This window comes from Hylobates moloch, unplaced genomic scaffold, assembly GCF_009828535.3.
Source record: "Hylobates moloch isolate HMO894 unplaced genomic scaffold, HMol_V3 SCAFFOLD_6, whole genome shotgun sequence".
NCBI classification, from domain to species: Eukaryota; Metazoa; Chordata; class Mammalia; order Primates; family Hylobatidae; genus Hylobates; species Hylobates moloch.
In genome coordinates this window covers 68,530,961-68,555,179 of record NW_026652281.1, presented here as the reverse complement: position 1 = coordinate 68,555,179, position 24,219 = coordinate 68,530,961, and the positions used below count along the sequence as shown (strand labels likewise).

Below are 24,219 nucleotides of genomic sequence, written 5' to 3'. Positions count from 1 at the left end.
GAATCCCTATACACTTTGGCTCACACGAGCGCAAGTGCTTTGCATGTGGTATGTGTACTGAGCAGCAGTAGGAAATGGGAATATAAATATCAAATGCAGTCACAGCCCTCAAAAGACCTCTAAGACTTTCCATAGGACTTGGTTTCAGGATGTTTTCCACAGAAAAGACATCAAATGTTTAAAAAATCGGTGATATTTTGGCAAACTTAATACTTATTAGGTTGGTCTTCCAAGATAAGAGCTGTTCTTTATAGAAGGAAAAGGGCCGCTAAGGGGGAAAAAAGTGATACGTATATTAAAATAACAGACGAGAACACTAGAAAAATGGGATATACCCACTTCTTGCTTCATTTTCAGCAGAATGAAGAAAACGAAAACTTTGTCTTTTTTTTTTTTTTTTAAAGACAGAGTCTCACTCTGTTGCCCAGGCTAGAATGCAGTGGCACGATCTTGGCTCAAGGCAACCTCCGCCTCCCAGGTTCAAGCAATTCTCGTGCCTCAGTCTCCCAAGTAGCTGGAACTACAGGCATGCAACACCACACCTGGCTAATTTTTGTATTATTAGTAGAGACGGCGTTTCGCCATGTTGGCCAGGCTAGTCTTGAACTCCTGACTTCAGGTGATCGCCTGTCTCAGCCTCCCAAAGTGCTGGGATTACAGGCCTGAGCCACCGCACCTGGCTCGAAAATGAAAACCCTTCTAACAGACTCTGCTAACCCTTCTAACTCTACCGTGCTGTTTAGGTACAATAATAACTAGATTTAGACGGCTTCAAGAACACCAGAATGTGTGGCTTCTAATCTCAGCTGGGACCTTTAAGCTCCTCAGCACTGTCTCCCATTCTTCCCTCTATTCCCAAGGCTCTGACCAACCTTTATATCCCTACACTTAGCAGATGGCCCTGCCCTTTATCATTTACTGGAATGTAAGCTCCATGAAGGCAAGGCTCTTTGTTCACAGATCTCATATACTTAGAACACTGCCTGACACATAACAGGTAATCAACGAATGTTTGTTAAATCAATGAATGAATGGAGGAAACAGAGTCCATCAGCTAAGGAATTCCCTTAGTCGTCTCCTTTAACCTACAAACTATTCATATCCTTTCCTTCGGTCTATGAAGACGATATTCCTCCTACTGAAGGTTAACTCCTCCACCTGTGCTCCATATTGCATTTTTCACCCATCTCTTTCTCAATAATTTAAATATTTTAAATACACCTTGCCACAGACTCCTTTGCCAGATCCTAAAAGGAATGCTTAATCCCATTCTGTAAACAAAACCAAAAGAATTTCCTGAACCCTAGAGCTTGCTGAGCTACTATTTCAAAGATACTTGGTCTTAAAGGAGAAGCAGACACATTTCTAGTGTCTGCTCCTCATCCTTCAACACCTTCACTTCATGGCAATTTGATTTCCACCCTACACTTCTCAAACTTCAAGGAAAGATTGTTAAAGGACCATTACTTATCCAATCTAATTATTTCTTGCCTCATTTGATGTTTCTGCTACATTTGATCCTGGCTACTACTCATTTCTTGAAACTCACTCCCTTTCTTGGCTCTTGTGACACTATTCTCACCTGACAGCTTTCTCAGCTGCCCCTTAAATGACTATTCCCAGAGATGCCTGATCTGCTCTTTTCTATAAATACCCTGCATGAGCTCATCCACATTCACCGCTCCAACCAAAAATTACACATTCTGATTCCCAAAACTCTATCCTCAGCCCAGTTCTCTTTTCCTGAATACCAGACCAACAATATCCAACTATAAAGCATTCCCACGTGGTTGACCACAGATATCTCAAGGTTCCTTCAATTTGTCATCTCACCTTGCTACAAACTTGTTTCTCTCCTCTTGGTTTCCTTTATCAACTAATGGCTGACCAAGGCAATCTCTTTTACCTCATAATATCTATCTAGATCACTGTCAACTCCTATAGACATTATTACTTAAATCTCTTGAATTCAAGCCTTGTTCTACTCTGTTTCAATTAAAGCCATTATTCTTGACTAAATTGCTGCAATTAACCTAGCTTGCAATTAAATTTGAGTGTCTCAGCTGGGTGCGGTGGTGCATGCCTGTAATCCCAACACTTTGGGAGGCCAAGGTGGGTGGAATACTTGAGGTCAGGAGTCCGAGACCAGTCTGACCAACATGGTGACACTCTATCCCTACTAAAAATACAAAAATTAGCCGGGCATGGTGGCAGGTGCCTGTAATCCCAGCTACTCGGGAGGCTGAGGCGGAAGAATCGCTTGAACCCAGGAGATGGAGGTTGCAGTGAGCCGAGATCGTGCCATTGCACTCCAGCCTGGGCAACAAGAGTGAAACTCAGTCTCAAAAAAAAAAAAAAAAAAAAAAATTTTTTTTTTAGTGTCTCTAAGACCCCCAAGCATTTCTCTCTCTCTCTCACACACACACACACCTGCCTTTTCCAAGTCCAAAACTTCTCTAAAATGCAAGCATGGTAATAACTACCAACTTAAAATTGTTCTATTGCTCACCATTACTTAACAGCTTCTAAAGTCATGTGCAGGAAGAAGTTACTATTCTCCTCTATCATTTCTATTTTTATATGTTTTATTATATACACATTAAATATCTATATATATTAACACAGAGAATACATGTAATTTTCTAAATATACACGTATGAAGGAAGATGTTCAAAATCTTTGATATGGGTACTGCATCAAAAATATTTGAAAACCATTAATCTAGAGGAAGAGTACAATCCTCTTAACATGACATAGTCATGATCTGGCCTCTATCCTTCTAGTCACATCTCCCTTAACTACCTTAACTTTCTAATTAGCATACTTCACCTCTGAAGCTTTACCTATGCCACCTCTCTACCTAAAATACCCTAACAACCACTCATACATCTTCCCCTCCCCCAACTCTTACTTGTTTGTTAAGGCTCAAAACAAACATGACTGGCTATGTGAAGCTTTCTCTGACCTTCCAAGGTGGAGGTGGGCACTTCCTTCTCTGTGCTACCAAACACAACACACATCTCTATTATAGCACTTAAATCACATTATTGTAATTTTTTGTTTACATGGCTATCTACTCATCTTTGTACTACCAGTGCCTGGCATGACTCATGACACAAATTAAGTGCTTAATGTTTTTTACAAGTGCTCATGAGGCACAGTGTTAGGAGACTGTAGCAACACCTTAGTTACCTGACACAGCTGAGTCAGTGCTCTGTTTTCCTTAGGTTTGGGTTGATGATCAATTTTAAGTTTTTAATTTTAACATGTGCTTACATCATGCATTGAATTTTCAGGTGTTGGTTACAGGGAGAGATTTTTAGAAAGCCAACACTTTATCTTCCACCAAATTCCAATCAATTAACTGTCAACAGTGTCAACACATTCTGAAAGATGCCTTATAGAAATTCAAAAGCTAAGGGCTCAGTGATTCTGGTCAAACATGGCAAATTAATTATACTCATTTATCTTCCTTTTCCAAAATTCCACTAAAATGAAAGTTAAGCGGAGTGGAAAAAAAGGTATAAACCTGTAACACCAAAGACTGTAAAAAGCAGCAGCAGTTCTTAAGTAACTTTAATACAGTTTTCAAAATGTATTAAAGATGGAAAATAGAAGGAATGGTGCCTGGTTTGGCAAAACCAAGGAAACTATAATAAAAGTGCCTGCAAAGAGGGAACTAAGTGAACAACCTGCTGGCTAGAATTTAGAGGCAAAGGGACTGCAGAGGAGGTGTGAAGTATGCGACTGAAATGGAGGAATTGACTGAAAGTTTAAATAACAGAGCAATGAAATTCCCACCCCTTCCCACAGTCAATCAACTACCTTTTCCAATAGCAGAAGACAGGAGTAGAGCCTAAAATAGGAGCACCAGGAGAAAGGCTGCAAACAGAACCCTGTCCCCACAAAAACCTTCCCATTCCTGGCTTTCAGATTACAGCAGATGATATGCCTCATAGGTATATAACAGAAGAATATACTTACCTTCCTCTCAGAATGTCAAGATTAGAACTCTACATTGGAAGATTCTCCTCTAAAGAAAATGAAAAGTGTCATAGAAAAACTTACAATCTTAGACAATAGACCTCCCCAAACTTGGGGACCAGCCAAAAAAATTTTGGCCAGTTCACCACCTAAATATCAAAGATGAAGTCCACCAGTGACAGGCCTCACTGATTCACAGAAAGCTTTTAATCACCTTTTTAGTATCATACACAGCTGAGGCTCACCAGATACTCCAGAATAGTTTCCAAAATGAAATAAGAAACTAAACAAACAAGAAAGGAACACAAACGAAAGATAATTCAGCGAATAGAAAAATTTCAGGCCAGGCACGGTGGCTCATGCCTGTAATTCCAGCTCTTTGGGAGGCCGAGGTGGGTGGATCACTTGAGGCCAGGAGTTCGAGACCAGTGTGGCCAACATGGTGAAACCCCATCTCTACTAAAAAATACAAAAATTAGCCAGTTGTGGTGGCATGCACCTGTAGTCCCAGCTACTTGGGAAGCTGAGGCAGAAGAATTGCTTGAACACAGGAGGCTGCAGTGAGCTGAGATCATACCACTGCATTCTAGCCTGGGTAAAAGAGTGAGACTTTGTCTCAAAAAAAAAAAAAAGAGAAAGAAACATGTAGGCTTCAACAACACTGGACAAACTTGAGGATATCTAGATGGAATAAATAACGTAGAAGTAAGATGTCTTCTAAAAGCAGAAACTTCAGAAGTCAAAGCAGTATCTGGTAGTTTAAAAAACAATACATTCAGAAATATCAAAAAGCAGAACTCTGACCAAGAAATGGGCATAACTGGTAAGTACTGTTAAAAGTAATCAGGTTTAAAAAGATTAGAGACCAGTTTCAAGTTGTCTTGGATATTTTCCCTTATAAAAAATAGATAGGGCTGGGTGCAGTGCCCATGCTTGTAATCCCAGCACTTTGGGAGGCTGAAGCGGGTGGATCACCTGAGGTCAGGATTTCAAGACTAGCCTGGCCAACATGAAAAAACCCTGTCTCTACTAGAAAAAGAAAAAAAAATACAAAAATTAGCCAGGCATGGTGTAGGCATCTGTAATCCCAGCTACTCAGGGGACTGAGGCAGGAGAATCATCTGAACCCGGGAGGCGGAGGTTGCAGTGAGCCAAGATCGTGCACTGCAGCCCAGGAGACAGAGTAAGGCTCTGTCTCCAAAAAAAAGAAAAAAAGAAAAAACAACAACAACAAAAAAGGCAGCTTAATCAAGTTTTCCCCCCTTAGTTCAAACTTCTAGTTTTTGCAACTTCAAAAGGAAGGGGCAGCAAGCAAGCAAGCATGCTCTAGGAGTCACTGAAGCTTTTGAATGGACAAAAGTTTCTCACATTTGATTTGTAAGCTTCATTTATCAAATGCAGTCACTCTCAAAGAAGCTCCCTGGACCAGCAGCATCAGCATGCCCTGGGAATCTGTTAGAAGAGCAAATTCATGGACCCCATTCCTAGAACCACTGAATCAAAAACTCTGGCGGTAAAGGAAGTCCAGCAATCTGTGTTTCAACAAGGTCTCGAAGTGATTCTAATGCAGGTTCAAAATTGAGAACCACTGATCTAATAAGCATTTCTGCCACTGTCATACTAGACTCTGATGCTCTGGTCTTCCTTCTTCAGTCAAGAGTTAAAGCATTTCCAGGCCAGGTGCAGTGGCTCACCCCTGTAATCCTTGCACTTTGGGAGGCTGAGAAGGGCGGATCACCTGAGGCCTGGAGTTCGAGACCAGCCTGACCAACATGGAGAAACCCCGTCTCTACTAAAAACACAAAATTAGCCAGGTGTGGTGGTGCATGCCTGTAATCCCAGCTACTCGGGAGGCTGAGGCAGGAGAATCACTTGAACCCAGGAGGCGGAGGTTGCAGTGAGCTGAGATCATGCCATTGCACTCCAGCCTGGGCAACAAGAGTGAAACTCTGTCTCAAAAAAAAAAAAAAAAAAAAAAGAGTTAAAGCATTTCCAAACTGACTGTATCTGACCTACATTAGAGTATCACAGTTGCTAGTAGGAACTCAAAAAATGTTTGCTGAATAAGGGATCAGGCTTCAGATGTCTTTCTTTGGCCAGAGGGTTTTAAGAATACACTGGATATGAATGTTTTTAGGCAGGATCTCTTCTCTTCACTTTCCTACAGTCCCCACGAGTCCCTACTGTCTTCTACCTCATACTATCACACATTTTTCTGCTCAGCCAATGGCAGCATAAGAGTTTGAAAGCTCTGGGAAAAATAATTCCAAAAAATAATTTTAAATCTGGATACAATATGGTCCAACCTTCTCTTACAAGTGAGGAAATCAAGTAACTTACAACCACCTCGAGATGATTCAGAAATTGTACAATATGCTACAATTGGTCCTTCTACTTGCAGGTCTCCACTTTTTTTTTTTTTTTTTTTTTTTTTTTTGAGACAGAGTCTCGCTCTGTCACCAGGCTGGAATGCCAAGTGGCGTGATCTCGGCTCATTGCAACCTCCACCTCCCAAGTTCAAGCATTTCTCCTGCCTCAGCCTCCCGAGTGGCTAGTAGAGATGGGGTTTCATCATGTTAGCCAGGATGGTCTTGATCTCCCGACCTTGTGATCTGCCCACCTCGGCCTCCCAGAGTGCTGGGATTACAGGCGTGAGCCACCGTCCCCAGCCAAGTCTCCACTTTTAAGCCCCAGGAAAAATATTTCAAGATAGCATCTCAAGCTTTCTTTTTCTGGTCTGAACTCTTTAGAAAACTAGAGCCTGCCTATGTATTATGTAAATAGATGCATAAGTATTCCAGAGGCTCATGTGCCCGATAACTACAAAGGTAGTTAACAAAGCTGACTGATGGAATTTACATTTTAATATCAACTTTGAAAACTCTATACCAAACACCTGTAATAAATCATTTATGAGAAGTACTTTAATGTATTCAAAATACAGTTGACCCTTAAACATGGGTTTGAACTGCACCAGTATACTTACAATAATGTTTTACAATTGATTTTTTTCAATAAATGTATTAGAAAAATTTTTGGAGATTTGCTGTAATTTGAAAAAACTTACAGGTTAACTGCATAGCTTAGAAATATTGAAAAAAATAGAAAAAGGCATTATGAGTGTATAAAATATATGTAGATTCTAGTCTATTTTTTCAATTACCACCATAAAATATATGCCAATCTATTACAAAGAATTAAAATTTATCAAAACGTAGGCAAAAACTTATAGACCATACATGGCACAACTAGAAAAATGCAAATACACATAAAGATGCAGTATTACATCATAGTGTAACATTAACTAGTACATACTGTTCTACTGTAATAATTTGTAGCTAACTCCTGTTGCTCAAGTTGCAGTGAGCTCAAGTGTTCTGTCTGCTTAAAATGCCACAGTAAATTGTGTATCACAACAGTAAAATCACGGTTCTTGCATATTTTTCATCCTTTTTAGGGCAATACCATAAACTTTGAATAACACCACGAGACCCATATGAAGTGCCACTAGTGATGCTGGAAGTGCTCCCAAGAAGCAAAGTCATGCTATTACAAGAAAAAGCTGAACTGCCTGATATGTGCTGCAGATTGAGGTCTGCAGCTGTGGTTGCCTACCATTTCAAGATAAATGAACCCAGAGTAAGGACCATTGCAAAAAAAAGAAAACAAAATTTGTGAAACCATCTCTGTAGCTATACTAGCAGGTGCAAAAACCTTGCACTTTTTGCAAAATACCTTTTTATCTCATATTGAAAATGTGGCTTCTATGTGGGTGAAGGATTACTATTAAAAAAAACCATAGCTATTTAATATGAATCGAGAAAAAGCAGTTTTATGATAACTTAAAGCAAAAAGAAGATGAAGGATCTAAAGCTAGAGAATTTAATGCCAGGAAAGGATGGTTTGATAATATCAGAAGAGCTTTGGCTTAAAAAATGTCCAGATAACAGGAAAACAGCTTCTGCCCACTAAAAGGTAGTAGATGAGTTCCCAGATGCCATTAGGAAAATCACTGAGGAGAAAGAATATTTGTCTCAACATGCTTTTAATGCAGATGCTTCTGCCACCACAGACGGCAAAACCAATCCCTCCTCTTCCCTCAGCCTACTCAATGTGAAGACAATGAAGATGAAGACCTTTAAGATGATTCACTTCCATGTAATAAACAATAAATATATTTTCTTTTTTTTTTTGAGACAGAGTTTCTCTGTCACCCAGGCTGGAGTGTAATGGTATGATCTCAGCTCACTGCAACCTGTCTCCCAGCATCAAGCGATTCTTATGTCTCAACTTCCTGAGTAGCTGGGACTACAGGTGTGCGCTACCACACCCAGCTAATTTTTGCACTTTTAGTAGAGATGCGGTTTTGCCATGTTGGCCAGGCTGGTCTCAAACTCCTGGCCTCAAGTGATCTGCCCGCCTCAGCCTCCCAAAGTGCTGGGATTATAGGCGTGAGCCACTGCACCCAGCCATTTGTGTGTGTGTGTGTGAGAGAGAGAGAGAGAGAAAAGAGAGAGACACAGACAGACAGACAGACAGACACAAGGTCTGGCTCTATTACCCAGGCTGCAGTGCGGTGGCAGGATCTCAGCTCACCGCAACCTCTGCCTCCCAGGCTCAAGCCATCCTCCCACCTTGGCCTCCCCGGTAGCTGGGACAACAGATGTGTACCACCAAGCCGGGCTAATGTTTGTATTTTTTGTAAAGACTGGTTTTCACCATGTTGCCCAGGCTGGTCCCGAACTTGTAAGCTCAAGCCATCTGCCTGCCTGGGCCTCCCAAAGTGCTGGGATTACAGGCGTGAGCCACTACACCTGGCTCCTTATGATTTTCTTAATAACACTTTCTTTTCTTTAGCTTACTTTATTGTACGAATACAGCATATAAAACATGTAACATACAAAACATGTGTTAATCAACTGTTTATGTTATTGATAAGGCTTCCAGTCAACTGCAGGCTATTAGTAATTAAGCTTTGGGAGAGTCAAAAGTTAAATGTGAGTTGGTAGGGCAATTAGTACCTCTAACCCCCACCATGTTCAAGGGACAATTGTATAACGCATTGTGCGAGACTTACTTACACTAAAATTAAAACGCAGCTTTTTTCAATACCATCTATAAGGAAAACAAGATACATTTAATGAACTCACCTATAAGAAACTAAGTTTGCAGTAAAATTAAGTCATTGTAAACTACTATAAGGAGTTAGGAACCCTTCTCCAAATGAATCTGCATCTATGTAAGCATTCATTGAGGAGCACCTGCTCTAATGGTAAGAGCCGCAAAGAGCTGGGGGAATCCAGCACATGATCCGCCATGTCAAAGCTATATTACCTCCCATAGTCACAATTTCCCTTTGGGCTGCGTCTCCTTCTCCATAAAAAGTACAGTTTAGTGCTAATACTCTAATAACTGACAAGAGAAATACTCCTTACATTTAAACAAGTTTTGCTAGCACTAGAGTAACTACTTCTTTAGCCAATCTTAAAAAGAATAAGATAAAATTTGAGATAAAGCTAAAATTGATACAAATATATATAAGCATCTAGATGTAAGAACAGTAACTGGTCCTGATAATTTTTTTTTTTTTGAGACAGAGTCTCACTCTGTCAACAGGCTGGAGTTCAGTGGCGCAATCTTGGCTCACTGCAACCTCCGCCTCCTGGGTTCATGCAATTCTCTTGCCTCAGCCTCCCAAGTAGCTGAGATTACAAGTGCGCACCGCCACGCCCAGCTAATTTTTGTATTTTTAGTAGAGATGGAGTTTCACTATGTTGGCCAGGATGGTCTCGATCTCCTGACCTGGTGATCCACCTGCCTTGGCCTCCCAAAGTGCTGGGATTACAGATGTGAGCCACCGCGCCCAGCCGGTCCTGATAACATTTTACCGTAATCAACATTTTTTTTTTAAACCCTCACCCTTAAAACCCAAGAGAAGTTCTCTTTTTAATACCCTCACCCTTAAAACCCAAGAGAAGTTCTAAAACGTAATATGTTCCTTACAGAGAAACTACAAGATTCAGAAAGACTAAAAAACAAAATTTTAGGCCGGGCGCGGTGGCTCACGCTTGTAATCCCAGCACTGTGGGAGGCCGAGGCGGGCGGATCACGAGGTCAGGAGATCGAGACCACGGTGAAACCCCATCTCTACTAAAAATACAAAAAAAATTAGTCGGGCGTGGTGGCAGGCGCCTGTAGTCCCAGCTACTCGGAGAGGCTGAGGCAGGAGAATGGCGTGAACCCCGGGGGACGGAGCCTGCAGTGAGCCAAGATCGCGCCACTGCACTCCAGCCTGGGTGAAAGAGCGAGACTCCTTCTCAAAAAAAAAAAAAAAAATTTTACAATCTTACCTCCCAGAAATAAACATGGTACCACTTTAATGAGTCTCTTTCAAACATTTTTATGCAGATACAGAATTTTACATACTTGAGGTCATACAGAACATATAATTTCGTATCCTGATTTCTAATTGACCACTGTACCATCTTTGAAAACATTCTTTGGGATAGCTTCTACCACATGAATAGCCTATAATGTAACAACCTAGATTTTACACTGATTACTCAGAATATACAGTTAACCCTTGAACAATTTGTGAGTTAAGGGCACTGACCCACGCTCAGTAAAAAATCTGCATGTAACTTTTTTTTTTTTTTTTTTTTTTGGTGAGACAGAGTCTCGCTCTGTCACCCAGGCTGGAGTGCAGTTGTGCAATCTTGGCTCACTGCAAGCTCCGCCTCCCAGGTTCACGCCATTCTTCTGCCTCAGCCTCCCGAGTAGCTTGGACTACAGGCACCCGCCACCATGCCCTGCTAATTTTTTGTATTTTTAGTAGAGACAGGATTTCACCGTGTTAGCCAGGACGGTCTTGATCTCCTGACCTCGTGATCCACCCGCCTCGGCCTCCCAAAGTGCTGGGATTACGGGCGTGAGCCACCATGCCCAGCCTGCATGTAACTTTTAACTCCTCAAAAACTTTACTCATAACCTATTGTTGACTGGAAACCTTATTGATAACGTACTCAATTAACACATTTTATATATGTATTATATACTGTATTCATACAATTAAGTAAAGTAGGGAAAAAAAACATGTTATTAAGAAAAGCAGGCCAGGCATGGTGGCTCATGCCTGTAATCCCTACACTTTGGGAGGCTGAGGCAGGCAGATCACTTGAGATCAGGAGTTCAAGACCAGCCTGGTCAACATGAAATCCCGTCTCTACTAAAAATACAAAAATTAGCCAGGCTTGGCAGCATGCGCCTGTAATCCCAGCTACTCAGGAGGCTGAGGCAAGAGAATCACTTGAACCCAGGAGGCGAGGTTGCAGTGAGCCAAGATCGTGCCACTGCACTCCAGCCTGGGTGACAGAGTGAGACTCTGTCACAAAGAAAAAAATAAAGAGGCCGGGTGCCATGGCTCACGCCTGTAATCTCAGCACTTTGGGAGGCTGAGGCAGGCGGTTCACCCAAGGTCAGGAGTTCAAGACCAGCCTGGCCAACATGGCGAAACCCTGTCTCTACTAAAAACACAAAAATTAGCTGGGTGGGATAGAGCAAGACTCTGCCTCCAAAAAAAAAGAAAGAAAAAAGAAAATCATAAGTAAGAGAAAATGTATTTACTATCCATTAAGTGGAAGTGGATCATCATAAATATTCTTATCTTCCTCATATTCACATTGAGCAGGCTGAGGAGGAAGAAGAGGAAGGGTTGGTCTTGCTGTCTCAGGGGTGACAGCAGTGGAAGAAACTCTGCATATAAGTGAACCCACACAGTTCAGACCTGTGTTGTTCAAGGGCATCTGTACTAAAATGTTGCAAAATACAATTAAACAGCAATGTCATCATTAATGTCTATTTCCACTATACTAACATACGTATAGCAATAAATATCAATTTAACAATAGTAAAATACTAAATGAAAGCAACAATGAAATACACAACTAAAATCTTACAGATTATCACTTGGGTAAGGAAAACAGCAGCCTGCAAGATCTAGAATTTTCTTTTTTTTTTAATCAACGGAATCTCAAGAAAGATGAGTTTAAGAGTGACTTGGGAGTAGTCCTACTGAGCTTAATGTATACAGATCCCTGGCAATACTGAGTAAACAAGAGTAGGAGGAATCCTCAATCTGTAAACATCCTAGGAGCTGGCAGAGTGATTAAGCAAAGCACACAAATTTTAATGTTAAAAGCCATGAGACAGTGATTCATAACAGAGTAAGAAAGAAAACAGCACTGTTTTACAAAAGAATAAGCAAAAAAAAAAAAAAAAAAAAAGGCACAGAAAGGTAAAGGGATAGGCTAAGCAACTTAAATATTATAATACGTTCAAAATAATTGTCCCATATACATTTAGGAATGTACAGACTTATCTTCCAGGAAGACTGACTGATAGAAATTCCTAATATGAGTATTTTGAGGTCTTTGATAGTCATGTCCTAAAGATCATTATTAAGAGCCTAATGAGGGAAGCTAGAAAGTAACTGGGCAGAAAATTCCAACTCACACAAAGAAAGTCTTGTTCAGAACAACTCTTATAAATACTTAAACAGAAGAAAGACAATAACTACTTGAGATACACGTAAATATAAAAGAAGCCAAAAATTTACCTAGAGAAATTATCAGAAAAATAATTGGTATATCCAACTATCGGCCCAATTGCTAGAAATCAGGATTTTCTGTATATGAGCACTAATTCCCCCAAATCCTTTCAACTAATATTGCACATGTGTACTGCACTATGAACTTGTGGGTTAGGAAGCACAGTGTATAATACCCAAAGAGATATGTATCAGAGCTATGTCTCTCAGAAGACTTCTATTAAGACTCCCCAACTAGGCTGGGCACAGTAGCTCATGCCCATAATCCCAGCACTTTGAAAGGCCGGGGTGGGTGGATCACTTGAGGTCAGGACCAGCATGATGAAACCCCACCTCTACCAAAAATACAAAAATTAGCCAGGTGTGGTGGTGCACCTGTAGTCCCAACTACTCGGGAGGCTGAGGCAGGAGAATCATCTGAGCCTGGGACATGGAGGTTGCAGTGAGCTGAGATGGCGCCACTTCACTCCAGCCTGGGTGACACAGCAAGACTCTGTCTCAAAAAAGACTCCCCAACTAGACAATGACAAATTAGGAACAAACCATTCTATGGAAGAGGGGGGAATCAAGGACATTCTCCTCTACAGGCCTCTGGACTCTGAGGCATGTGACCACATGGATCCAGACATGCCAATAGACATGACATAATAAACATGACTTTCAATGATCTTATAAAGTAATGAAATTGCTTTAGTATCTGTGTTCCCTAAGCACAGTTTTTTGTTTGTGTTTAATTTCTACCTAACTCTTGCTTGGTAATTTTACAAAAAGCCCTCAATTCTTACAACTTTTGTGCCTTGAGGACTTGGTGCCCACACTTCTCAAAAGATAACATTGAAACTCTTCTTGTTTTATGGAAGAACATTAAAATAAGATGTTCGCAAAGCCAAGCTAATTTTTTAAGCTAATATTAATATTAGGTGTTAAGAGATAAAGGTGATTTTTTAAAAGGTAGAGAAAATGCAAAGGTAAGTGTACTATGAAGATAAAACGTTGATTAGATTACTGGTTTTGGGGGGTTTTATAAACAATTTTATTTTCTGATACAAGACAGAAAACAATGACTTTTTGCCTTCCTTTAGTAGTCTACCTTAATAGAAAAAAACATAAATAAGGTTAAATAAAATTCAGTTATTAACTAAGTAAAATGTTAGCTCTATATATAAAATTATTTTAGCTATGCAAGAGCCATACTGGCTTCACAATCCATTACTGGGCAGACAAAACCTCACTGAAAGAATAGTAAAGAAGATGACCCTATAAAATTAATTATATTATCTGAAATGTTTAGCAGACAAAAAAAATTAATTCTAAATTGTACTTACCAGAGAAGTGAACAAATTTTTTAAAATTTTTATTTATTTTATTTATTTATTTATTTATTTTGAGATGGAGTTTCGCTCTGGTTGCCCAGGCTCAAGTGCAATGGGGCGATCTCGGCTCACTGCAACCTCCGCCTCACGGGTTCAAGCGATAAAAACTTAAAAACAAGATTTTAAAAAGATGCAAGTAGAAGAAAAAGGCAAAGCAAAAAAGATTATATGTGTTGATCATTTCCCTCAAAAATACTGCTTAAAACAAGCAGCATTGATTCGTACCAGTTTCACCTTTTTTTCCTTTCTCAGACATTTCATGAAGGAGCACAGGAATGACAAATGTGTTACACTCAGCACAGATGGAAAAAGGAGTATCAAAAGGTATGAAATGCTAAAATTAAGAACATAAGTTCATCAATAAAGTTGACTCTCTTAACAGAGAGTCATTATGGATGTCCTAATTTTATAGACTATGGAGAGGTGTGCTGTAAAAATTAAGATTAAAATACATGATTTTGGCCAGGCGTGATGGCTCACAGCAAGGCAGACGGATCACTTGAGTCCAGGAGTTCAAGACAAGCCTGGGCAACATGATGAAACCCCATGCCCACAAAAAGTACAAAAATTAGCCTGCCATGGTGGTGTGAGCCTATAGTCCCAGCTACTCAAGAGGCTAAAGTAGGAGAACTGCTTGAGCCTGAGAGGTCAAGGCTGCAGTGAGCCATGATGGCACCACTGCACTCCAGCATGGGCCACTGCACTGTCTCAAAAACAAAACAAACAAACTATATATATATATATATATGATTTTATTCACATACTGAAGACCATTGAATGATTAGCTTTTAAAAAGTTTTACCTACTCTTGGCTGGGCGCGGTGGCTCATGCCTGTAATCCCAGCACTTTGGGAGGCCGAGGCAGGCGGATCACGAGGTCAGGAGTTCGAGACCAGCCTGGCCAATATGGTGAAACCCCGTCTCTACTAAAAAATGCAAAAATTAGCCAAGCGTGGTGGCACGTGCCAGTAGTCCCAGCTACCTGGGAGGCTGACGCAGGAGAAACACTGGAACCTAGGAGGCGGAGGTTGCATTGAGCCAAGATCGCGCCACTGCACTCCAGCCTGGGTGACAGAGTGAGGCTCTATCTCAAAAAAAAAAAACAAAAAACAAAACAAAAAAACAGTTTTACCTACTCTTGCAATACTCATTCAGTAAGATAGATGTGAAAATTTTATCTCAATTCTTGTAGATGGGCTAAAATCTACATAAATATTCCTTATCACATGTAGATTCTTTTGAAATGAAGATATTTAACAGACCTGAAACTTTGCAATGCCTCAAAATCACTCAACTTTTCAAAAACAAACAGAAATATTAGCCACGGGTCATAAGGCATTACAAATAGGCAACACAAGAAAACTGCACATTTCATTCCACAAGATATGTCCTGAGATAGAAATCTATGTAAAATGTTTTTATAGTCATTTAAAAACTACATCAGAAAAAAATTAGAAAACATTAAGCACTCAGCACTCATTTCCCCTACTCTTCTGTCCAGTTCGTCATATTAATCCGAAATAACAATCCAGTAACTAAAAATAAATACTTCAACTAAACACTAAAGACTGAAAAAAAAAAATCACATGGCAGTAGAGAGGTTAGACCTTTTGGGATATAACCACCTTTTCTTCTAAGATGTTTAATCACTCAAAACTATAAACTATGAATAAGGACAGTTTCTTCTGTCAACACCTTAACTCCCAGATTCACTATTTTATGACCCATAGTTAGTGACTCTGCTAAGAACATACCATGCTCTTTGCTACATTCTTACCTCCCCACATGAAATGTCCTAATTCTGAAAAAGCTCCGTTCAGCCAACTACACATCTCTCAGTCACCATCCCTCCCCTCCCCACTTCGAACTTTCCAGGGCCTGCCCAACTGTCCATTTCCTCTACCCAGCCAGAGTTCGTTGTTCTAGCTTGGTGTTTCCACAGGATGCAAGACACAAAACCAAACTGTAAATGATTTTTAAAACTGCTTTCTTATTCTACTTCCCTGATCATATTCTTACTCTGCTTAAAACCCTTTAGTAATCTTCACAGAAGAGAAGTGCTTTTCAAATTACCAGTTGCTAACACAGCGTCATTAAATAAATTGAGTGGGTCACCATCATCAGTCTATCTTAAAAATAAAATAGAATGGAACAGAATAGAAACTACCAGAGTGTACCATACAAAGCAAGCGTATTATGTAGTGACATTTTATCATTTATATACAAGCATATTGGGTTGCAAGGTAAAGATGCTTATCTTTCCAATGGGTCATAGCCAAAAAAACCTCTAAACACACTAGACTACAGGATAATCCAATCTTTCATTTGATCTACATGGCTCTCTAACCCAGTCCCTGCATAATAAGGCTCTAGACCTATCTCTTGCTACACCAAAGGGAGCTAGCTCAAGCAAACAAGGTTGTTATGCCAAACTCCTTTGCAGTTCCTCGTTTTAGGGGTGTCAATCGCTGTTCCCTCTGCCTTGAATGCCCTCTTATTTGTCTAAGAGGCTCACTTGTACTCATCTTTCAGTGTTTAACACCTATCACCTCCTCTACAAAGCCTTTTTATCCTTCCCTCGGCAGCTAATGCCCCCCCAAACACACACTTTGTGTCTCCATAATGCCCTACATTATAGCTCCTACAAAATTTCATTGCACATTTTAATTTTAGGCTTGACTGTCTGCCCAACTTCTAAAGTATAAACTCACTAAGGGAAGGAGTACATTGTACTAGCCTTTCTATCAGCAGCACTGAGCTAAGTACACACACTATAACAGGTTCAAAGTCGGTAAAACGAACAAATGAAGAATTAAGGACTTGCATCTAACTTGTCTATTGTCAGATATGATAGGGTGGTTATCTTTGCAATAAAACCCATTTATAGTGCTGGATCAAGATTTTCACATTTTTGCTACAACCCCTAGAGAGCAGAACCCTGCAGTTTGAGGCAGAAGGAGGTGTCAGCTTCCCGTCTTTCAGCAAAGAGACTCAGTTTGGGCTGCAATGTAGCAGCACTCATTTCCATGCTTCTGGAAGTTATTTGGGGAAAGAGAGCGAAGAAGGACTCCAGAAGTTCCCATAGGTAGGTGAGATAAATCAGAAACAGCATTAACAGATTCCATTAGCAGGGAGAGCCCCATTTTATATATAAGGAGCTCTTAATAAGGGAAGGGAAGGAAAGAATTCTTTACCATTGCTGATGGCGCTAGGTTGCCAATATGAGCTAAGTAAAAACAAAGGGTTTCATGAAATAACTGGTTGAAGTTACTTGATTTCTGTTGCCTACTCTAATAGTTCTGAAATAGCTACTGACTCACTGCTGTCATTATGAGATACTATTTGGAGGTAGGGGGTGGGGGTCATACCTAACAGGGGCTCCTCACTGAGGCTTCAAAACTTTTCAGAGACTTCATTTTATATACACGAATGCCTTAATTTTTAGGGGATCTGATACATCTATTTTACAAACCCATACTTTAGTTGCCTTCACTGCAATTAACAGTTCATGCAACATCCAAGATACTTTCACAGACTTTGCCAACTGTCAAGTTTCAGCTGTTCTTTTCCATTTCTACAAAGTTCATCAACTACTATTAGGGGAGCCATAATTTTTTTCGGCCCAATCACTGATTTTATTAAAAATAATTCCTTTGCTTAGACTGCCCATAGACTTGCAATAATTATCTACAATTAAGACAAAGATAAATCCTTATTATAACCTAACATTAGTTTAAAAAAAAAGTTGTAACATGTGAAACACTTTACCCACAGTATTAAATTTTAGATATCTATTACAGTAAAGTAATTAAGGATTGCCAAGGTAAAACTTTAAAAGCCATTTAAAGCCCTGTTTCCTTTTGTTTGAAATAGGTCCAGGCAGCTATGCTAATTCCACGAACATTTATTAGGCATAAATACGCATAAAGTGTGGAAACGTCAGCAAATGCCTTTGCCGTATGCTCTTCTCTTCTACTTCCATCTACCCTTCCTCTCTCAAGTCACTATCAATGAGAAAGGGTCATAGCCCCAAATACAGGCTTTCCAAAAAAAAAAAAAACAGCACCACAAAATGCTCGCTCCTTTTTCTCCTCAGTCCATATACAGGACTTTATTAATTAAAGGGCAGACACATTCATTTATAAACAAATTAATTATGCTAGGTGTCTAAATGCATGGTATGTGTGGTGCTCACTTTCCCATTTTAAACAATAGCCCCCTTAGGATTAAATTCATCCTGTCTCTTCAGATTCTAGGCGCTTCGGAAGCCGCGCCTTAAGGTGCAGACATGGCCAAGTCCAAGAGCCACACCACACACAACCAGTCCCGAAAATGGCACAGAAATGGTATTAACAAACCCCAATCACAAATATACGAATCTCTCAACGGGGTGGACCCCAAGAAGTTCCTGAGGAACATGCGCTTTGCCAAGAAACACAACAAGAAGGGCCTAGAGAAGACGCAGGCTAACAGTGCCAAGGCCATGAGTGCACGTGCCAAGGCTATCAAGGCCCTCCTAAAGCCCAACGAGGTTAAGCCCAAGATCCCAAAGGGTGTCAGCCGCAAGCTCAATCAACTTATCTACATTGCCCACCCCAAGCTTGGGAAGCATGCTCATGCCCGCATTGCCAAGGGGCTCAGTCTGTGCTGGCCAAAGGCCAAGGACAAGGATCAAACCAAGGCCTAGGCTGCAGCTCCAGCTTCAGTTCCAGCTCAGGCTCCCAAAGGTGCCCAGGCCCCTACAAAGGCTTCAGAGCAGATATCTCTGTCTGCCAACGTGAGGACAGGACTGGTGCGACCCCCCGCCAGGCTGCCATCTGCATGGGGCTGGGGTCCTCCTGTGCTATTTGTACAAATAAACCTGAGGCAGGAAAAAAAAATTCATCCTAACCTTCCCTTGGTAAAATGACAGGCATTCATGCAGCTTAAAGGTTGTGGAAAACTGATTTTCTTCCACGATGCTACTACTCCACCGTCTAGACAAAATGCAGCCATCAACATGAAAAACTGCTGCTTGATTTTTTTTTCCTCCAACATGTTTTAAACAGAGCTGCAGATGCTCAAGGGAAGCCATATTTCTAAGGTTATGAACAGTAATATTTTTCAGTATTTTTCTCATTTAAAATTGGTGCAATTCATCCAAAACATTTTTCAAATGGCATTATTTTTCAGCGTTAGGTGCTTAAACTGCTTGGAGTGAAAAAGGTCTCTATCAGAAAGATCGACTTCCAGAAACCAACTAGTGATCATTAAAATGAGGAGGAGAATAAAAAGAAAATAATTCGTTTTTTACAGTTTGGAGAAATCTTTAAGTCATCTCTAACTCCTTCATTTTACAGATAAATAGAGTCCACAGACATTAAGTAATTTGCCTCAGATCACTAAGCTACTGATAGCAGCGCTAAAAATAGAATGAGGTATTTTAATTACTCTTAGCGGTACCCCGAAATCATGCAAGTTATATATATTCTCATCACTTGTCATTCAAGTTTTTAAAACCATTATCACTTTGTCATTAATTTCTGAGGAAAGTTTCCTACATGTTCTAAATTTTCAGTTATGCATATTAAACTTCAAATTCTAACTCCAAAAAGAAGGTACTATTCAAGAACTTTCCTCAGAAAGTTTCAAGCATGTGTACACCCCTAAACCATCACAATGAATTTCAGAGTCCATTCTTTAAAACATGTCCCTCAGCTACACTTTAGATGTGTTTGTTCAATCACACACACACAAAAAGAGAGAAAATTCTGGAAGTTCTTCTGCCAAAAAGCAATGATAACCTGTCAATGAAATTAGATTGCTCCATTAACATATTATGGGTTTCCAGCTTAAATTAGGAAGTGTCACTAGCATTTCATCAACCCACAGTGTGAAGAGTTAATAAAAGACTGGAAAATGCACTCTCAGTTGGCTCTGGGTCCGAAGGAAGGTGTAGATCTGATACTGTTAACACAAACTGAAGGTCTGAGCTTAAAAGCGAAAAACAAAAGGAGTGAACAAGTTCCTTAAACAAAAAGCTCTTTCCTACGGAATGCACTCGTACCGTGGTGACCGCATCAGTAAGACTGAATTTCAGATTTTCGTTTTAACGCCCCAGTAAATCAATTCTATACATTTTAGCTCTGAATATTCAAGGACAAAACAGAGGGCACGGTGAGGGCAACAATTTACTCTGGATCACTTTCAAGGACTGCTGTCTAACCACTCATTACAATCGTTCCTTTGTGCAACTGATTATCTAAAAGTACTGAGAGACTGCAGTATCTTCTCTTTGAAAGATAACCGTCAGCAAAAGCTAAGATAATGTGATTTTCATTACAAACTGATGCAGCAGTCTAACCAGTAAAGTGTAGAATGCGTTGTCTTTGTAAATATTACTCACAAATCCATATTCAAGTTACAAACGATATAAGTGTTTTTTCATTATGACCTCTGGTACCGCTCTACAAAAATGCAAAAATAACCTAAAAGGTTAGCATGCCTATTTCTTTAAAGTATGACCAGCTTAGCAAGGTGGCAAGTTTGTTTGAAAACACAAAACACCATCACCACCACCGCTCAATAATACACATACATAAACAGATTCGAAGCTGTGTTAAGCACAAAAATCCTTACCCCATTTTGCCCAATGAAAACTTGCTCTGAAGTTTCAGCTCTTATGCTACGGAATAACTTCCAAAGGAATTTCTCCGTCTGCTATTTCGCAGTTGCTTTTCCACCCCCACCCCCAGATCCTTGTCCGGAGGTATTTCAAGGATGCTGCCAATTCAATTAGTTCTCTTAGGTAAAATGATTTCTCTCTTGTAAATACCAAAACGTTCAAACAGAGGCGGCATTTGCTTATTCGAGTTTTATGCTTTGCGGAGGAAACAGCGATCAACTCTATTCCACAAAATGAGTCTACAAGGAAATGCAGAATTCGGCTTCACCGAGTCCTATAAAAAATGAGTTCGCTGGTCATTTCACTCATGTCCTCCTCGACACTCAGGGAGAGCCAGGTAACTCGGCCTTTTCGGAGCTAAGGCTGCGGATTCAAATTTCTCCACCACACCAGGTCCCCGGGGGTGGAGCGAGCAACCAAACGCGACGTGCACGTGAATAAAAATCCCAAAAGCAGTAATGCCACGGCTTCCCTGCGCTCACATTAGGAAAAAAACTACACAGAAAAATCTCCTCGAAGTGCAAACCCGGCAGCTCGCAACCTGCACGGCACTCCACATTGGAATCTGTCTTTTTAAATGTTTCTCCTCCTAAGACTCGGAGCAGAGAAGAGGTGGGGAGGAGGAAGAGAAGGCTAGGCAGGATCGATTCATTCTCCCGAGGAGAATAAACGGAGCCATTTCCAGGCTGGCAGCAGGCTGGAGGCGCAGCGCACGCCGGGGAGCTGGAGGAGGGGGCCCGATCCCACCTCCCTCAGCCCCTTCCCGCCCCCCGCCGCCGAGCACAATGGAGCCCGGCTGGTGCTCGGCCCTTCATTCGCGGCTGCCCCCTCTTCCCTCCTCTCTTCAGAACACAGCGGGTCTGAGGCTCCCGTCGGCGGAGAATGAATGAATCACAGAGCCAAGCCCCACGCTTCCACTGGCACCCTGCCCCCAGCTCCAGGGCGGGCGAAAGGGTCCGAAGGGTCGACGGGCGCCTGCCCGAGCCAAGGCGGGAAGCTAAGCCCGCGTTGGGGCCAGGAGAACTGGGCTCGAAGCCGAAGCGCAGCCGCCGCTCCAGCGCCCCCACCCCTGCTCCTCGTCTCTCACGCTCCGCGCCGCAGCCACGCGCCGCCTCACATTCCCCGGGCCCCGCCGCCGCCTCTTCACACTTCCATCAGCGCCCGCCTCCGCCGGCCTCCGGCTCCCGCCGGGCAGAACAGCGCCAGCCCCGGCGGCCTGAAGCCTGCCGCTGCCTCCGCCTCCACCAGCCGGCTGGCAGAGCAGAGGGTGCTGCTTTCCCGGTCAGCGCCGCCGGCGTGAGGCGAGCGCGGCGGCAGAGTGGGCTGCAGGGGGCGGGAAGGGGGCGGAGAGAACGGGGGCGAGGGCGGTCCCTCCCCCTGCTCGCGGGAGGGGGCGGGAGGCGGTGGCCGCCGCGGAGCCGCGGGCTGGGGCGCGGAGTGGTCCTGGGAGCCCGACAGGCCTTGCAAGCAGCGGGCCGCAGGAGAAAGCAGCAGCCGCGAGGCGGCGGAGAGGCTGGTGGTGGGGGGCCGAGCGGCCCTCGTGGAGAGCTTGGCCGGCGGCAGGCCCTCAGTCCGTTCGTCCTTCTTTTCCCCCCTTCCCTAGAGGCCAGCGGCTGTCGGGCCGTGCGCTCTGCTCCTCCTCTGGCTCTTGGCCCCGCTGCCGGCCGCCACAACCTCCTCCGCACCCCACACCAGGTGCTCGCGCTGTGTCTCCATCCTCCTCGCAGGAGGACCTTTAAATAGCAACGTCAGCGCGCTCCTCTCCGCACACACGTCACCCGCCGCTCACGTCACCGAGGTGCGGGGGATGATGTCACGCGGCCGGAAGTACTGCTAAATTAGGGAAGGAGCAGGGGGAGGAGGACTCGGCGAGCTCCTGTGTGCCCACCTGCTCTCACTTCTTCTTAAAGGCCAAAGCACAGGAGACAGCCCGAGAGGAGCTCGAACAAGGAAGCGGCGGGAGGAGGAGATTTCCTTGCAACAAATGTGCCAAACCAGAGTGAATCATTCGTAGCAAAAGTGCAGTGTCAAGCGGGTAATAGCCTATCTCCCACTCCCACCCGGAGCTTCAGGGTGGTGCAGCAGCACCCCCGGGCTTCTCTTGTCCTGACTAGCAGGGAAATGTGGGAGGGAGAGCCTGATCACACTACTGGTAGATGTACTTCCAACAGGTCTTCGGAAAAAATCACCTAAATTTTCAATTATTGAGTGCCATTCCGGGCATAGTCGACTTTTAAACTTTTTTTTAGTGGTTACCTGAAACACGAAAGAATAAAGAGCAGAGCAATAAGCAAACCAAATAATGTTATAAAGAATAGTAATTTTATTTGCAAAATAGCAGTTTTGACATAGGAAAATAAGCCAATCTTTGTTCACTTAGATAATTATCGTCACATGTATAGCAAATGCCAGTGTGTCCTCTCAGTTCCTCTTCATCCAGAATATGAGTTCCATGACACTTGGCTCCAGCCAATAAAACAAGAAAGAGAAAAAAATGTATGGGTTTCAGTCTGTGGAATTTAAATTAAAATTTAAAAATTAAAAATAAGAAAGACCACCAAATCCTTCTTCATTAACACAAGCATATTTTCGTCGTCTTTAGTTTTGACCACATAATATATAATTACAAGATCTCTTAAGTGTGTTGTTTTGCATTTTCTGTATGGCAAGGGTGAGTAGCTGTCTATAGGTTTACTAGCTATGTGTTTGTGTCTAGAAACACCGTATTATGAATGCTTTTTACATTGTAAATTACTACAGAGTTCTTAAATTATTTTAAAATAATTAGGTTAAAAAATTTTTTTAATTAGGTAAATCATATAGTGAACTTTGATTTTATTTTACTTAACTTGATAAGCATGGCCAAGAAATAGAATTGCTGCGTATTGCCAAAGGCCAATACTGTTTCAAGTTACTCTACAAATTTAGTGACCCTGTTTTCCAAACCAAAATCTAGACACACCATTTGACATTAGAAAAAATATTTGAATCTGAAATGACCTGGAAAATCCAGAACATAGGATTACCAACGTATGAAGTGATTATTAGGAAAGTTATAGATCAGTATCAACGCAGTTTAAAGGAAGCTAAAACTCGTTAGATGTATACCACATGTGACTTTTAGAAACTGTTTGTAATGTTAAACTACTCACATGGTTCCTAATTAAGGAACATTGGTTTTGCAGCTTACTGTATTTACATTTTCTTGCTCAAGTTAGGAGTCCAAGATTAAAGACCACCACCAACAACAAAAAAGACCAATTTGTAGCTGATTCAAACACTCTGGTCATCTTTACTTTATAAAATTATGATCCTGCTTGAAGTTTGAAATATTAAAAGTCTTTTTTTGAGACTGAGTCTCGCTCTGTTGCCCAGGCTGGAGTGCAGTGGCGCGATCGCGGCTCACTGCAACCTCTGCCTCCCAGGTTCAAGCAATTCACATGCCTCGGCCTCCTAAGTAGTTGGGATTGCAGGTGCGCGCCGCCACGCCTGGCTAATTTTTGTATTTTTAATAGAGATGGGTTTTCGCCGCGTTGGCCAGGCTGGTCTCAAACTCCTGACCTCAAGTGATCCGCCCGCCTCGGCTTCCCAAA

General features: G+C 41.9%; 2 protein-coding genes across 2 annotated transcripts in view; one reads left to right on the top strand and one right to left on the bottom strand.

The window, feature by feature from the left end:
• Positions 1-22,337, bottom strand: part of HOMER1 (homer scaffold protein 1) — a 141,089-nt gene extending 118,752 nt beyond the window's left edge. The window contains exon 1 of the mRNA XM_032156975.2: positions 20,581-22,337. Within this exon, the coding sequence (XP_032012866.1) occupies positions 20,581-20,585 (5 nt within the window). The 5' untranslated portion in view covers positions 20,586-22,337. The remainder of the gene's footprint in view (positions 1-20,580) is intronic.
• On the top strand, positions 18,136-18,690 carry LOC116471068 (large ribosomal subunit protein eL29-like). Its single transcript, XM_058440768.1, has one exon. The coding sequence runs from the start codon at positions 18,251-18,253 to the stop codon at positions 18,647-18,649; it is 399 nt and encodes a 132-aa protein (XP_058296751.1). The 5' UTR covers positions 18,136-18,250; the 3' UTR covers positions 18,650-18,690.
• Positions 22,338-24,219: the final 1,882 nt, after the last annotated feature.